This window comes from Sebastes fasciatus, chromosome 21, assembly GCF_043250625.1.
Source record: "Sebastes fasciatus isolate fSebFas1 chromosome 21, fSebFas1.pri, whole genome shotgun sequence".
NCBI classification, from domain to species: domain Eukaryota; kingdom Metazoa; phylum Chordata; class Actinopteri; order Perciformes; family Sebastidae; genus Sebastes; species Sebastes fasciatus.
This window is the reverse complement of record NC_133815.1, coordinates 7,296,163-7,312,769: the sequence shown is the minus strand read 5'-3', so window position 1 is coordinate 7,312,769 and position 16,607 is coordinate 7,296,163. Positions and strand designations below refer to the sequence as shown.

Below are 16,607 nucleotides of genomic sequence, written 5' to 3'. Positions count from 1 at the left end.
GGACAAGTAAATGCAGAAGTAAGAGAAAAAGTGTTTTGAAATGCACATCCTGATAACAGTCAAACGTTTCTTTTTCTGCCTGCAGGAGGATGGTAACTTTGTCCTCTATAGCTGGACGCCTTTGTGGGCTTCAGACACTAGTGGAACAGACGCTATCCGCCAACGCATGCAGGCTGACTGCAATTTGGTCATGTACAACGGGAGTAGCGAACCCAGGTGGCACACAAACTCTGTCAGAGGTGACTGCGAGACTGACTACCAGACTGGAGGTGCAGGAGGAGGGTTATGCGGTTTGGAACTCTGATAGAGACAAAGGCAAGAAGTGATTCATTGTATGTGAAAGTTTTGTTTGGATGTCAGCTTGAGTCACCAGTAAACCTGCCTGCTGTGTAATCTGGCATCAAATAAAAGCAATTTTTCACAATGCATGAATTTGTTTCTTCCCTCTCTTGGTAGTGAGCTATAATCAGGATAAAGTGTGTCTCTGTATCTCAGCTCCTTGTGAATGAACAACTCTTTTACTTAAAACTGATTGAGAGTTTAAAGTGGTGTACATCATACACGCCACATAATTCCTCCAAAATACCTCATGAAGACACCAAGACATCGAGGAACCCCATAGAAAAAGCCATGCTGGGATTTGTTGTCAAAAACTTTTGACACTTGGAGATTTTGATATTTCTGCAAGAATTGCATTTTTCTGTGATTTAATGGCGCGTACTTCTGTTGTGTAAACTGCTCAGAAACCCCCTTATTGTCAATCTACCTAGGAAAGCCATCCATCCTCTGAATGCTGTAGGTCTGTAGTTTGTGGTTGTAAAGTTTTATGAGGCTGTGATTATCCTAGAGGTCACCACAGGTCATTTAATACAGTGACGTCAAATTTAAAAAAAATTGTCTCACTATATCAAATGGCTTCAGACGCTGTCCGCCTCTGTATGATATAATAATAATAATAATAATACATTTTATTTAGTGGCGCCTTTCTGGACACCCAAGGACACCTTACAAGAATCAATTAAAACATAGACAGATAAAACAATATAAAAACAACAGGACATGACAGAGACATAATTGTACAGACACATAGGATGGGTGCGGATGAGTACTAGAGAGAGTAGGCCAGTTTAAACAGGTGGGTTTTGAGGAGGGATTTGAATGATGTGATATTGTCAGACTGCCGGATGTGTGGGGGGAGTGAGTTCCAGAGCCTGGGAGCAGAGCAGCTGAATGCCCTGGCTCCCATGGTGCTGAGGCGTGAGGTGGGGGTGGTCAGAAGTCCGGCTGATGATGAGCGGAGGGAACGGGAGGGAGTGTACTCCTGGAGGAGGTCTGTGAGGTAGGTGGGGGCGAGGTTATGGAGGGCTTTGTAGGTAAGCAGAAGGTTTTTGTAGTCGATCCGGGATTTAACAGGGAGCCAGTACAGTTGGATGAGGATGGGGGTGATGTGGTCGGAGGATTTGGTGCGGGTGATGATCCGGGCGACAGAGTTCTGGATGATTTGGAGTCTGTTGAGTAGTTTGATGGGAATGCCAGAGAGGACAGCGTTGCAATAGTCGATCCGGGATGTAACAAAAGCGTGAACCAGGATTTCAGTGCTGGAGTGGGACAGGGATGGACGGAATCTGGAGATGTTGCGGAGGTGGACGAAGGCAGTCCGGGTGACGTTTTTTATGTGGGATGTAAAGGAGAAGGTGCTGTCCAGGGTGACCCCAAGGCTCTTGACATGGGTGGAGAACGGTACTGAGAAGCCATCGATGGTGAGGTTTGGAGCAGTGGTGTGTTGAGTTTTGGAGATGTTGTTTTGGAGCCGATGAGCAGGGCCTCGGTTTTATTGCTGTTGAGTTTTTAAAAGTTCCTGCTCATCCAGCTCCTGATGTGTTGTAGGCAGGTGGTGAGGGAGGCGGTTGGCAGGGCAGCAGTGGGTGTAGTTGAAATGTAGACCTGTGTGTCGTCGGCATAACAGTGGAATTGGACATTGTGATGACGGAGGATAGTGCCAAGGGGAAGGAGGTAAATGATAAACAGGAGTGGACCCAATACTGACCCCTGGGGGACACCCAGTGAAACAGCGGAACACCTTGACCTGTGATTGCCCAGTTTCACAAATTGTTGTCTGTCGGTGAGGTATGAGGAGAACTGTATGCAGGCTGACTGCAACCTGATCATGTTAGTGAGGAACCCAGGTGTCACACTGTTTTAGCTAGTTTTAGTCTCCTTTCAACTCTGTTTTACAATGTTTAAATCTCCTTTTAGCTATGTGTTATAAATAAAGTTGCTTAAAAAAACAAAAACATCGGCCGTAAGTACAGTCACATTTTCTTAGGACCACGGTAGTATTTTCCTAAGTCCTTATGGATTCTCCTTAACATCGACGTTTTCCATCGAGGTCAACTAAAAGCGATTAGGAAAAGGCATTTGGACGTAATATTTGTTTGCTGCTCGACTACAGCCACACCTTCACCTGCATCTCATTCCCTCATCAGCCTCTCAGTTCATGAACCTGCCGGTTCCATTCATTCCCTGTCAGATTGTCAGTGATGATGTTGCTTTGTTGTTTCTTGACATTTACTTTCAAGCCTCTGATCCCCGTACCACGCAATCCCGAACCTGTACCTGCATGCCTGACCTTCTGCCTGACTTTGGACCTTGATTAAATGAGAGTCTTCTGACAAATAAAGGTGTGACTTTACAATGCCTTTTTACTGAGAATCTACGCTCCCTGCCAGTTTGTTAGTGCTGATAATGCCTTGTTGTTTCTTGATTTTGGACTTTGTTTAAATAAGTCTTCTGACGAATAAAGGTGTGACTTTACAATGCCTTTTTACTGAGAACCTACACTCCCTGCCAGTTTGTTATTAACCCATACAATCTATTGCAATCCAGTACAACAGCTCTGACACATATGATCTATGAAGCTTCTAATGACCAAAATTTCTGAGAGGTGTTAATTCAACTATATGTTTAGTACTGAGGTCGTAGTTGGTGGTGGTGTTAAAGTTGCAGTGGGTAGAATTGGAGCAAATATGATTTAAAAAAGTTATTTTTATAAAACGGTCACTATATCCTGACAGTAGTGCATGAAACAGGTAACCTGAAATTAAATCATGTGCCTCTGTGTCCTCCGGAGTCCTCCGGTGCTCCTAATGGCATCTGCAAGATTTCACAGAACGGAGGAAAACAACCAGTCAAACTAGTAAAATGAGAGAGAAACTAGAATGGCACTCGGAGAGCGCAGACCTCCGCCAACGCATGACTTTAAAAACAGATCACAGCTGGCGGTACAGTGTGTTCAGATGCCTCTCTCATTCAGCAGCCTTGTTATGTCTGTATAACGTTACACTATGTTGTCTGTCATCCCATCATCTACCGCTTTTTTGTTTCTCACCGCGGACAGACAGCAGCTCCACACATCCACACAACATATCTCTCTGCTCTCAGAGGGAGGCGGGGTCATGCGTCATCAACGCGTCATCAGTTACACTGCACATGTGTTATACATTGTGGTCTTAATGTTCTGGCTAATCGGAATCTGTAAAGAAATTCCTGAATCCGGATCATGATCCAGATCGCCACCAAAATCTAATGGATTGTTCATTGTGCCACACCCCACCCCTCCAAAAGATTTCATTCAAATCCATCATGAACTTTTGGAGTAATCCTGCTAACAGACAAACAAACAAACAAACAAACACCGGTGAAAACATACCCTCCTTCCTCGGTCTTTGGCCTTGGCAGAGATAACAGGGCTTACTTAGAATTTTGATTAATCATAGATTACATACTGCCCAGGGTCGGCGCCAGAGTGTTAGGGGCGGACGGGCAATCAGCTTTGACAGGGGGGGCATTTTTTTTCACCTCATATAGTCTTTATTAAGTGTATCTTTAACATTATCATGTTTCATGAAAGAAATAAACTGACAGAGAGGTGTATACATACTGCCAATTATGCGCACAGGCGCGCACGCACGCATACACATGCTGTTATGTCCACAAAAACAGGTTATAAACTAACACCGTGTCCTAACTGGATGCGACGCTCTCTGTCCACTGAATATGTTGAATCTGCACTTCTGTTACATCATGTAAACAAACCAGGAACATATCAGATGTGAGCTCCAGATCAGACTGGAGCTGGAGACGTAACCACCTCAAAGATGGGTTAGTAGTACTTAATAACATGTTATCTTCCTACGTTTGTACTTTTTTTTTTTATCAGAAAACACACGTTTTATTTGTGATATTTACTGGAAATAACATACGATATAGCCAAGAGCAAGTAGGTTGTTATCTAGTTATCTTCTCCAGCAGCTGCCACCATATTATGGTTTCTGTTTTGAAATGAGGAGGTACTGGAGGCTACAGATAACTCCTCAGGCCTTATTAAGGTTTCTGTTTTGAAATGAGGAGGTACTGGAGGCTACAGATAACTCCTCAGGCCTTATTAAGGTTTCTGTTTTGAAATGAGGAGGTACTGGAGGCTACAGATAAATCCTCAGGCCTTATTATGGATCTGTTTTGAAATGAGGAGGTACTGGAGGCTACAGATAAATCCTCAGGCCTTATTATGGTTTCTGTTTTGAAATGAGGAGGTACTGGATGTTATGTTCTGGTTTCAACAATAGCTTGGACTCAAATGCAGACACAGACTCTTTCCAGGAGAAGGAGGAGGAGGAGGAAGGCCACACCTCCCAACACACTGACATATTAGACAAACAGGGAAAAACACACAGGAGACAAAAGGGCAGGGAAACAGAGGAAACACAAGGAAAACTAGGCTGCCAAGATGATATCATGACACTGGAGGGTACAGATAACTCCTCAGGCACGCCCTGCGTCTTGCTCATGCCAGGGTCAAAATGTGCACACACCCGGGTGCCCAGATACAGTTAACAGGGAGTTAAACAACACATTAATCTAACAGTCTGACTGATTTCTTCATAACTATAATCTATGTTAAGAAAGACTAAATGTGGATGTTTCCCTCACCAGTTGTTGTCCCTGCTCAGCCTGCTGTATAACATTAGTCCATTGTTTTATTGAGCTGATCAAAACGAGGCTTCTTACTGAAATATTATAGTGACGGCTCATATTCCCCAGAGTTTCCATAGTTGTATCATTGCGCTGTGTGTTCGTGTTTTATTTGAACCATTAGTGAGGTGGCTGTTATGTTTTTTGACAGGTAGCTCGTAATAAAGTTTCACTGGTGAACTTTATTACATATAACTGCGAGCGTCAATGCCTGTGCTGAAAGTGTCAGTAATAAAGTTCATATTTTCATTTACATCCAGGACAACTGACCCGGTTTTCTCGGCTCATTTTATCTAAACTAATCAGCCGTTCCTCTCAATATGAGTGACAGGAAGAAATAGGAACCGTGTATCCGATAGAAGTTCAGACAAAACGTTGTGCTGTGCAGCACCGTGTTGCTGTGCAGCACCGTGTTGCTGTGCAGCACCGTGTTGCTCGCAGCCAGTTAGGACACTCCAATAGAAAACAATGTAATCAAGCCGAAGTACATGTCCTAGTTGTTTCCTAAATGCAAAGCTATCACTGTTTTGTGCTTTATTTGCATTGCAGTGTTAAGTCCTTCCATTACCAAACTGAATGACTTAATTTTACTTATAGCTTAGCTGTTATTTCAGTTTCGTTTTTTGTCAGGAGAGAATTCAGCTGAGAGGGCACAGTGACCTTTTTGGACGGGCCTGGACCCCCATGGCCCGCCCCTAACGCCGACGCTGATACTGCCACTCCCTTTCCATCCTCAGCTCAGATAATATAAAGATGGGGTGGGAATATCACCTCCTTCACTTCTGCTCACAGACTGACCGGTGTTGGACATTCAAGACGGTAAGTACTCTATACTTTCATATTGACTAAAATGCCAAAAAAGCATGTGGTGTGAATGCATTTTCAGTATTGGAACAGTACAACATCACAGCTTTAGTTGTTAGTAGTATTTGTTTGTTTGTTTGTTTCAGAATCATGAGTAAGAACTACTTGTCCAAAGATGATGAGCTTCGCAGGGGAGACTATCTGATGTCCAACAACGGGCAGTGGAAGGCCATCTTCCAGGTGATTCACTGAAGAAGCTCATCAAATCTCATTTACCTGTCATGTGTGAAGTTAAATGCTATAAAATAACTGATCCCTCTATATTTTGGTGCGATATTGTTTGGATAACATCTCTTTTCCTGCCTGCAGGATGATGGTAACTTTGTCCTGTATGGCTGGAAGCCTGTGTGGGATACAAAAACTAATGAATCAGATAGTTTCCGCCTGTGCATGCAAGCTGACAGCAACCTGGTCATGTACAACGAGGCTGGGACTCCCAAGTGGGACACAAAAACCTTCACGAATGAGAAAAACGTGTGCCGTCTTCAAGTGACCGATGACGGCCAACTGGTGTTGTACAGGGGAGCTAAAGGAATTTGGAAAGCTCCTAGACGTCCATGAAAGGATGTCAAGACATCACAAAGCTTTTGAATTTGAATGCTTTGCAAGTAAAAGTCATCTTTGGATGTCAGCGTGAGCTACAATAAACCTGCAATCTGGAATCAAATAAAAGCACATTTTCACAATGTTTAAATGTGTTTATCTTACTGGGTTATGACTTAGTTTCTTAACAACAGTTCTACTTGCAAATATCTTGGTAAAGAGCACTGGTAGTTGTTGGGGTTAGTGTCCAGAAAAAGGGGGAGTAGAAAAAAAAATAAAGAAGTAAAGCGAAGAATATGAGTGTGCTTCACTCAAACAAAACTATAGATTTAAAGATTCTAATAAACTCAAATAAAAATAATACAAAAATAAAAAATAATCTCTCTGCTCCTTCTGCCAAGAGTAAATTTCATTAACAGTGAGAGGAATTGGCATTAACTATTAAGTAGGTTATTGTTTGCTAACAGGTACATGTATTTTATTTACAAAGTGATTTTCAACAAAACTTCATTGAGGCCTAATGTTGGAATGTGTACTTCACTCAAACAAAACGTATAGCTCTTACTCTTAGCTCCTTATACGCAATATGATTTTAGAAACATTTTAATAACGGTTTAATAATATTAGATTTTTTATATATATATATATATATATATATATATATAAAATCTAATATTTTTATTTCTTAAATTTTAAAATGACTGCACATCATTGCAACTATTTTAGAAGGGAAAGATTGAAACATAAATATTAAGTGTTTATAGGGACATTTCTGAGAAGTTAAATAAAGAGAAGGTAAGATTTGGCATTGTTGGAGAGTCTCCCATCGCGTCTGTCCTGTTTTATGTCCTTTACCCATCAGGGCTACTTTATGATTAATTCGATTAATTTGACCACTTTAGGAAAAAAGACACATGGAGTAGTTAAAGAGAAAGTTGTCACTAAAGCAAAGGTATCAGAGTCCTGTAGATGTTTTTACTGTAATGTAACCATAGACAGGTATATATGCATGCAAGGCGAGGCATATGTGGATACAGAGACTACAGTAGGATTAGTATGACATCTTGTGGTGCCTTGTTGCAATCATTTCTTTCATTCCTATAACTTAAGTTCCTCCTTCGCACCATACAGTATATATAAAAGCAATTAATTTAAAGAGTTTCAATTCTGTTTTTAAGACTCGTAGACTTGGAGTTACATCCTGATTGTTTTATAATGTACACAGACAAAAGTTTGAATAACAAAAATGTCCAAAAACATTCATATATATGTTTTATGCATGCATAGTATAACCTTTATTCTCAGGTCCCTTAATCTCTTACAGTGTCAGCAATTCTTTCTTTAATTTGGTACCAAATACTTAATAAAACAGGTAGTTTACACGTGGATTAATTCAACACAATACCAATCAAATACAACAATAAATATATCTTTTAAACCTTATGACACTAATATGGTTGACATCAGTGTATGCACATAAAATATTGCCGCTGTGGACGTCTGGCTCTTGCAGAGAAATATAAATATGCTGCAGATACAGTAAGTAAATTGCACATGTAATTAAACAAATGATAAGCAAACAACTTCAGTTAATATTCTTTATCTAGTTGCATGCAACAAAAAAATGTTGTATGGTACACAAGTTCATATATGTGTATTTTTTTGCATAAGAGATAAATTAATGTCTGTCAGTGAAGCACAGACGTTTTTTTTCTGTTTTAGATTTATTTTAGTTTATCAAAATGTTTCTAAAATCATTTTGTTTATTAAGGAGCAAAGAGTAACAGCTGGCTACTCGTTTTGTTTCAGTGAAGTCCACTCATTTTCTCCAATTTACTTCTTTATTCTTCTTCTACTTCCTCCTTTTTTTGCAGACAACTTTTGCACCTACTATAGCTAGTCCCACATACAGTCACTTTTCAGTCCCCTAAATTAAAAAAAACACTATGAATTTTAATTTGAACCATCAGAGTATGTATTACATATAAACAGGTACACGAAATTACATATAGTTGTTAAGATTTTAATCTGTAACATGCTTATTTTTTATGGTTTTCATCACTTGTTCTTATTAAATGTCCTTACCGCAACATTATAACGATCATTTTATACATTTTCCTTTTTTAATTTCTATAATATTTTTAAGACATTTAAATACATTTTCATCGAGCTCTGTGCATCATTGTAAATATAATATAATAATATTAAAAAAATAAAATTAGGGAATTTCATTATTTTCTCTACACCCTGAAAATGTTAGACAGTAACCATAGATGTCTGTCTTCATACACAAAAAATAAAAAATATGTTGTGTTCTATGACAGATATTGCAATTGTAATGTATAATGTCCTAACTGTAGCATATATATATATATATATATATATATAAAATCTAATATTTTTATTTCTTTATTTTTTTTAAATGGTCGCAAGCAGCCCTCTTCCACCAGGAAACATCATTTGGTGTAGCTCTATTGTCGTCCGGGTGGAAACAGTAGGGCTTATACACGCTGTACAGTGCCAGAAACAGGTTGAGATAACAAAAAGGGAAAAAAAGGTGTGAGAATCGGGAGAAAAAGAGGGTTGACAAGTATGGTTGAAGTTGCTTTATGTATAGAAAGTGATCTATTGACTGCATATTAACATCATATCAGCTACATTACTACAGTTTCGATTACTACAGTCTATCTGTAGAATATGTTACGGAGATGGAAAAAAAAGTAAAGACTTATTTTTAAATCAACACTTCCTGCTTTCGTTTAAAAATAAAAGCTCTCAAGTGTTTGTTTTTTTCTGTGGACAGAATTCCTTAATTTGTTAACACGAGGCTTTTATTCTGAAATATGTGCCGGACAGTGTTCTAGAACATGCAGTGACTTGGAGAGCTCCATGAATGAATATAGTACGGAGTTTTAATTGTTGATTATTACTATTATTTACAAATTACCACACATTTCTTAACCTTTCTTAGTCTAAAATAAATATAAATGATATTTATGAACATTAGCCAACAACTTAAATTTCCCTCGGGATCAATAAAGTTACTATCTATCTATCTATCTATCTATCTATCTATGATGAACTGTCCAATTAGCCATGAATACAAGAACAATGAAAACAGAAGAAAAACTCATTTATACATTGTGAAAATGTGCTTTTATTTGATTCAAGGTTGCAAAGCAGGCAGGTTTATTGTAACTCACGCTGACATCCAAAGATGACTTTCACTTGCAAAGCATTCAAATTCAAAAGCTTTGTGATGTCATGTTAAGACATCATTTAAAGGGGAACTATACGGCCATTTTCAAAATTCATACATGTTATTCCTAATGATCTAAGACAGTCCAAAAATATTAGTAAACATGAACAACTCTCAAGTATAAAGTCTGGAGCTGCTCCACAGACAATGAATTGGGGGAGATGTTATAGGCTAGATGACACTGAGTACTGAATCTATGGGTACATTTTCTGTTTCACAACTGAGAACAATACAATAGAATAAAGCTCTCACTTTGGTATGGAGCAGCTCCAGACTTTATACCCAATGACTTCACAAGTTTGAGACTTCTCTGGTTTCTGGCTTTGAGAGAGAGTAGCTCATCTTCACACATATTGATTTAACTTTCCTAGGCCGTGGAAACAACATATAGGAATTCTTAATTTAGTTCCTTTTAACGCCTTTGGAGGTAGCAGAGCTCCAGACTTTGTCAGATCCCCTGTACAAGTCCAGTTTGCCGTCATCGGTCAGTTCGAGATGGCAGTCCTTCCTGTGTCCGTGGTGAGGAGGACGTGGCATGGGGACAAATGTGTCTGTGTCCCACCTGGGAGTGCCGACCCCGTTGTACATCACCAGGTTGCTGTCAGCCTTCATGCACAGACTGCAAACATCTAATCCTGCAGTGTCTGAAGCCCACACAGCCTTCGAGCCATAGATGACAAAGTTACCATCATCCTGCAGAGACGGAGACATTTGGCTGTTATCAAAATGTGACTTTGACTAATTTCTTTCGTAGACAAGCTGGTAAATAATATAAACTTCTGCAAAAAACCTGTTTACTCACCTGGAAGATAGCCTTCCACTTCCCGTTGTTGGATATCAGGTGTTCTCCCTTCTTGAGAACTTTGTCTCTGTCCAAACGATTACTCATGATTCTGAAACAAACAAACAAACAAACAAAAACGGTGACATTTCATGTGGCTAAAACACTGAAAAATGCATTCACACCATGCATTTTTTTTTTTTTTTTTGCAAATACAAAAGTTTACTTACCGCCTTGAATGTCCAACACCGGTCAGTCTGTGAGCAGAAGTGAAGCAGGTGATATTCCCAGCTGGTCTCTGCATCTTTATATCATCTGAGCTGGAGGTGGAGAGGAAGCAGGAGGCGTGCCTTGCCCTCTTTTTTTGGTATCATGGCAGTCCTGTGTCCCATAAAACTTCTATTAAGCGTGTTTTACCCAAATCAGGACTTAACATGGACGTGAGCTGCATGTCTAAGAGGATGGAGAAAAATATTCACATTAAATTGTCTGTAAACTATGTCATATATTAGAAAATGTGAAGAAAATGAGACGACATACATGTTTCATACACATAGAATTATCTCAGAGTCTGTTATGACTATGTGTAGTGGCTGTTTGTCCATAATCAAACTCAAACTTGAAATCAAAAGGCCACTTATACACCATATGAATAGTACTCATTTTCTATAATGAGGTTTTGAATTTCTCCTGTTTATTTAAACCTTTAACCTTTAACCTTAGCAGGCACATCAACAAAGAAATCATGGCTCCTTCTGCCTCTCTTGCTATGGTAAAACAACATAAACCCTCCAGCTACATGTTGGTCCTATACCTGCCTGGGTGCCAATAATGCTGCCCATCCTTTAAAAAAAAAAAACTAAATAAATAAAACTGATCTTTAAAAGCGTGAGGGCAAATTTAAAGTTCAGAATCCATCGTGTTATTGTAGGTTATTTAACAGCATTTTAAGGGAAATCTTTTACTGCAGCTGCTCCACATAGAGGAGCCGTATAACAGTGAGATAGTTGACATCAGTGTATTCACATAAAGCAGGTATACTGCAGAGGCTGGTAAAACATTTCCACTGTGTGCGTCTGACCCTTGCAGAGAAATGTAAATGTGCTACAGATACAATAAGTAAATTGCACATTACATAGTTAATTACACATATGATAAGCAAACAACTCCAGTTAATCATTCTTCATCTGGTTGCTGTAGATGATGCAACAAGAACGTTTTTGTATGGCTCATTTAAAAAGTTTCAATTCTGCTTTTAAGACGCGTAGACTTGGAGTTACGTCCTGATTGTTTTAGACAAAAGTTTGAATAACAGAAATGTCCGTACTCTTGAAAACAGTCATGTTTTTATGAATGCAGAGTATATACTTCATTCTCAGGTTCCTTAATGTCTTAGTATCAGCAATTCTTTCTTTAGTTTGGTTCCAAATACTTAATAAAACAGGTAGTTTACTGATTAATTCAACCCAATACCAATCAAATAGTAACAATAAATATATATTTTAAACCTTATGATAGCTGAGATGGTTTACATCAGTGTATTCACATAAAATATTGCCACTGTGGACGTCTGGCTCTTGCAGACAAATGTATATGCTGCAGATATTGCACACGTACTTATACAAATGATAAGCAAACAACTCCAGTTGCTGTAGATGGTGGTTCAACTGACATGCAATAAGAGCATTTTTTTATGGTACACAAGTTAATCAGATATATGTATTTTTTTGCATAACGGAGAAATGAATGTCTGTCTCTAAAGCACAATGAGGTACTAAACTTCTGACCTGAAGGGAAACTCACCAAACCCTCTCAAGCTATCATGCCTACATTTTTTTAATTTATTTTTATTATTTTTATTTAAGTTTATTAAAATCTTTAAAGCTATAGTTTTGTTTGAGTGAAGCACACTCATATTCTTCGCTTTACTTCTTTTTTTTAAATTTCTACTCCCCCTTTTCTGGACACTAACCCCAACAACTACCAGTGCTCTTTACCAAGATATTTGCAAGTAGAACTGTTGTTAAGAAACTAAGTCATAACCCAGTGAGAACAAAGAGAAAAAATAAATAAACACATTTATACATTGTGAAAATGTGCTTTTATTTGATTCCAGATTGCACAGCAGGCAGGTTTATTGTAACTCATGCTGCCATCCAAAGATGACTTTCACTTGCAAAGCATTCAAATTCAGTCCGTGAGCAGATGTGAAGGAGGTGATATTCCCACCCCATCAGTATGTACTCTATGATTTATTGGAATGCTAACATCTGATGAAAATACACTCATTTTCTTCTCATAAGAAAATGACACTTTGCTCCTTCCCAAGTATGCACATAAAATATTGTCACTGTGGACGTCTGGCTTTTGCAGAGAAATGTCAATATGCTGCAGATACAGTAAGTAAATTGCACACGTAATTATACGTGCAAACAACAACTGATAAGCAAACAACTTCAATTCATATTTTTTATCTGGTTGCATGCAACAAGAATGTTTTTGTAAGCTACACAAGTTCAGATATATGTATTTTTTTGCATAAGAGATCAGTAAATGTTTGTATCTGAAGCACAGACAATTCTTTTCTGTTTTAGATTTATTTTAGTTTATCAGAATGTTTCTAAAATCATATTGTTTATTAAGGAGCAAAGAATAACACCTACTGAATACACTGATGTCAACTATCTCACTGTTATACGGCTCCTCTGTGTGGAGCAGCTGCAGTAAAAGATTTCCCTTAAAATGCTGTTAAATAACCTACAATAACACGATGGATTCTGAACTTTAAATTTGCCCTCACGCTTTTAAAGATCAGTGTTATTTATTTGTTGTTGTTTTTTAAAGCACTGGGCACCCGGGTTCATACCGCAGGCAGGTATAGGACCAACATGTACCTGGAGGGTCTATGTTGTTTTACCAGAGCAAGAGAGGCAGAAGGAGCCATGATTTCTTTGTTGGTGTGCCTGCTAAGGTTAAATAAACAGGAGAAATTCAAAACGTCATTATGGACAATGAGTACTATTCATATGGTGTAAAAGTGGCCTTTTGATTTCAAGTTTGTTTCAAGTTTGAGTTTGATTATGGACAAACAGCCACTACACATAGTCATAACAGACTCTGAGATAATTCTATGTATGAAACATGTATGTCGTCTCATTTCCTTCACAGTTTCTAATATATGACATAGTTTACAGACAATTTAATGTGAATATTTTTCTCCATCCTCTTAGACATGCAGCTCACGTCCATGTTAAGTCCTGATTTGGGCAAAACCCTCTTAACATAAGTTTTATGGGACACGGGACTGCCATGATACCAAAAAAAGAGGGCAAGGCACGCCTCCTGCGTCCTCTCCACCTCCAGCTCAGATGATATAAAGATGCAGCGACCAGCTGGGAATATCACCTGCTTCACTTCTGCTCACAGACTGACCGGTGTTGGACATTCAAGGCGGTAAGTACTCTATACTTTCGTATTGACTGAAATGCCAAAACAGCATGTGGTGTGAATGCATTTTCAGTATTGGAACAGTACAACATCACAGCTTTAGTTGTTATTTGTTTGTTTGTTTCAGAATCATGAGTAAGAACTACTTGTCCAAAAATGATGAGCTTCGCGGGGGAGACTATCTGATGTCCAAAAACGGGCAGTGGAAGGCCATCTTCCAGGTGATTCACTGAAGAAGCTCATCAAATCTCATTTACCTGTCATGTGTGAAGTTAAAATGCTATAAAATAACTGATCCCTCTATATTTTGGTGTGATATAGTTTGGATAACATCTCTTTTCCTGCCTGCAGGATGATGGTAACTTTGTCCTGTATGGCTTGAAGCCTGTGTGGGATTCAGGTACTTATGGAACAGGTGGTTTCCGCCTGAACATGCAGGCTGACAGCAACCTGGTCATATACAACAAGTCTGACAAACCCATGTGGGACACAGACACATTTGTCCCCATGCCACGTCCTCCTCACCACGGACACAGGAAGGACTGCCATCTCGAACTGACCGATGGCGGTGAACTGGACTTGTACAGGGGATCTGACAAAGTCTGGAGCTCTGCTACCTCCAAAGGCGTTAAAAGGAACTAAATTAAGAATTCCTATATGTTGTTTCCACGGCCTAGGAAAGTTAAATCAATATGTGTGAAGATGAGCTACTCTCTCTCAAAGCCAGAAACCAGAGAAGTCTCAAACTTGTGAAGTCATTGGGTATAAAGTCTGGAGCTGCTCCATACCAAAGTGAGAGCTTTATTCTATTGTATTGTTCTCAGTTGTGAATCAGAAAATGTACCCATAGATTCAGTACTCAGTGTCATCTAGCCTATAACATCTCCCCCAATTCATTGTCTGTGGAGCAGCTCCAGACTTTATACTTGAGAGTTGTTCATGTTTACTAATATTTTTGGACTGTCTTAGATCATTAGGAATAACATGTGAATTTTGAAAATGGCCGTATAGTTCCCCTTTAAATGATGTCTTAACATGACATCACAAAGCTTTTGAATTTGATTGCTTTGCAATTGAAAGTCATCTTTGGATGTCAGCGTGAGTTACAATAAACCTACCTGCTTTGCAATCTGGAATCAAATAAAAGCACATTTTCACAATGTATAAATGAGTTTTTCTTCTGTTTTCTTTGTTCTTGTATTCATGGCTAATTGGACAGTTCTACATGTTGGCTGATGCAAATATTTTGGTAAAGAGCCCTGTTGTATCGAGGTGAGTGTCGACTAGCAGAAAGTTGTGTTAGCCTATATAAACCAACTTCAATCATACTTGTCAACCCTCTTTTTCTCCCGATTTTCACACCTTTTTTTCCTTTTTGTTATCTCAACCTGTGTCTGGTACTGTGCAGCGTGTATAGGCCCTACTGTTTCTACCCGGACGACAATAGAGCTACACCAAATGTCGTTTCCTGGTGGAAGTGAAAAGTGACCTTATGTGGGACTAGCTAAGTGCAAAAGTTGTCTAGGAAAAAGGGGGAAGTAGAAGGAGAATAAAGAAGTAAATTGGAGAAAATGAGTGGACTTCACTGAAATAAACAAAATGATTTTAGAAACATTCTGATAAACTAAAATAAATCTAAAACAGAAAATAATCGTCTGTGCTTCAGAGACAGACATTCATTTATCTCTTGTTAAAAAAAAATACACATATCTGAACTTGTGTAACATACAAAAAATTTTTCTTGTTGCATGCAATTAGATAAAGAATATTAACTGAAGCTGTTTGCTTATCATTTGTATAATTACATGTGCAATTTACTTACTGTATCTGCAGCATATTTATATTTCTCTGCAAGAGCCAGACGTCCACAGTGGCAATATTTTATGTGCATACACTGATGTCAACCATATTAGTGTCATAAGGTTTAAAAGGTATATTTATTGTTGTATTTGATTGGTATTGTGTTGAATTAATCAGCTTGTAAACTACCTGTTTTATTAAGTATTTGGTACCAAATTAAAGAAAGAATTGCTGACACTGTAACAGATTAAGGAACCTGAGAATGAAGGTTATACTCTGCATGCATAAAACATATATATGAATGTTTTTGGACATTTTTGCTATTCAAACTTTTGTCTGTGTACATTATAAAACAATCAGGATGTAACTTCAAGTCTACGAGTCTTAAAAACAGAATTGAAACTCTTTAAATGACTTGCTTTAACAGGTATGGTGTCAAGGAGAAATTTGAGTTATGGGAATGAAAGAAATTATTGCAAGTGCAACAAAGCACCACAAGATGTCACACTAATCCTACCGTAGTCTCTGTATCCACATATGCCTACCTTGCATGCATATATACCTGTCTATGGTTACATTACAATAAACATATCTCCAGGACTCTGGTACCTTTGCTTTAGTGTCAACTTTTTCTATAAATACTCCATGTTTCTTTTTTCCTCAACATCTAATTAATGATAAAGTAGCCCTGATGGGTAAAGGACATAAAACAGGACAGACACGATGGGAGACACTCCAACAATGTCAAATCTTTAACTTCTCAGAAATGTCCCTATAAACACTTCATATTTATGTTTCAGTATTTATCTTCTAAAATAGTTGCAATGATGTGCAGTCATTTTAAAAATTTCCTCATGGCTAAATATTTACCGTTGGGTCCCT

The 16,607-nt window shown here is 38.5% G+C and overlaps 3 protein-coding genes across 4 annotated transcripts; 2 read left to right on the top strand and 1 right to left on the bottom strand.

Moving 5' to 3' along the window:
* Window positions 1-2,514: 2,514 nt before the first annotated feature.
* LOC141759530 (B-type lectin plumieribetin-like) lies at window positions 2,515-15,093 on the top strand. Of its 2 annotated transcripts, none has more exons than XM_074621677.1 (4): window positions 2,515-2,681; window positions 13,709-13,931; window positions 14,053-14,146; window positions 14,277-15,093. In XM_074621677.1, the coding sequence occupies exons 2-4, from the start codon at window positions 13,858-13,860 to the stop codon at window positions 14,565-14,567; spliced, it is 459 nt and encodes a 152-aa protein (XP_074477778.1). In that variant the 5' UTR covers window positions 2,515-2,681; window positions 13,709-13,857; the 3' UTR covers window positions 14,568-15,093. The 2 variants fall into 2 exon arrangements, with proteins under 2 accessions (XP_074477778.1, XP_074477779.1); XM_074621678.1 differs by lacking the exon at window positions 2,515-2,681 and adding an exon at window positions 2,785-2,803.
* On the top strand, window positions 5,773-6,542 carry LOC141759532 (B-type lectin plumieribetin-like). Its single transcript, XM_074621680.1, has 3 exons — window positions 5,773-5,850; window positions 5,982-6,075; window positions 6,205-6,542. Exons 2-3 carry the CDS (start codon window positions 5,986-5,988, stop codon window positions 6,454-6,456), a joined length of 342 nt encoding a protein of 113 aa, XP_074477781.1. The 5' UTR covers window positions 5,773-5,850; window positions 5,982-5,985; the 3' UTR covers window positions 6,457-6,542.
* LOC141760075 (B-type lectin plumieribetin-like) lies at window positions 10,100-10,782 on the bottom strand. The gene is made up of 3 exons (XM_074622722.1): window positions 10,709-10,782; window positions 10,500-10,590; window positions 10,100-10,390 (listed from the first exon to the last, which is right to left on the bottom strand). Exons 1-3 carry the CDS (start codon window positions 10,780-10,782, stop codon window positions 10,100-10,102), a joined length of 456 nt encoding a protein of 151 aa, XP_074478823.1.
* Window positions 15,094-16,607: the final 1,514 nt, after the last annotated feature.

Bases quoted from the DNA above. Each gene is read 5' to 3' on its own strand.
- LOC141759530 (XM_074621677.1), top strand. From the start codon at position 13,858: ATGCAGCGACCAGCTGGGAATATCACCTGCTTCACTTCTGCTCACAGA. The intron at 13,932-14,052 runs GTAAGTACTCTA...TGTTTGTTTCAG, and splicing joins GGTGTTGGACATTCAAGGCG to AATCATGAGTAAGAACTACT. The intron at 14,147-14,276 runs GTGATTCACTGA...TCCTGCCTGCAG, and splicing joins AGTGGAAGGCCATCTTCCAG to GATGATGGTAACTTTGTCCT.
- LOC141759532 (XM_074621680.1), top strand. From the start codon at position 5,986: ATGAGTAAGAACTACTTGTCCAAAGATGATGAGCTTCGCAGGGGAGAC. The intron at 6,076-6,204 runs GTGATTCACTGA...TCCTGCCTGCAG, and splicing joins AGTGGAAGGCCATCTTCCAG to GATGATGGTAACTTTGTCCT.
- LOC141760075 (XM_074622722.1), bottom strand. From the start codon at position 10,782: ATGCAGAGACCAGCTGGGAATATCACCTGCTTCACTTCTGCTCACAGA. The intron at 10,591-10,708 runs GTAAGTAAACTT...TGTTTGTTTCAG, and splicing joins GGTGTTGGACATTCAAGGCG to AATCATGAGTAATCGTTTGG. The intron at 10,391-10,499 runs GTGAGTAAACAG...CCGTCTCTGCAG, and splicing joins AGTGGAAGGCTATCTTCCAG to GATGATGGTAACTTTGTCAT.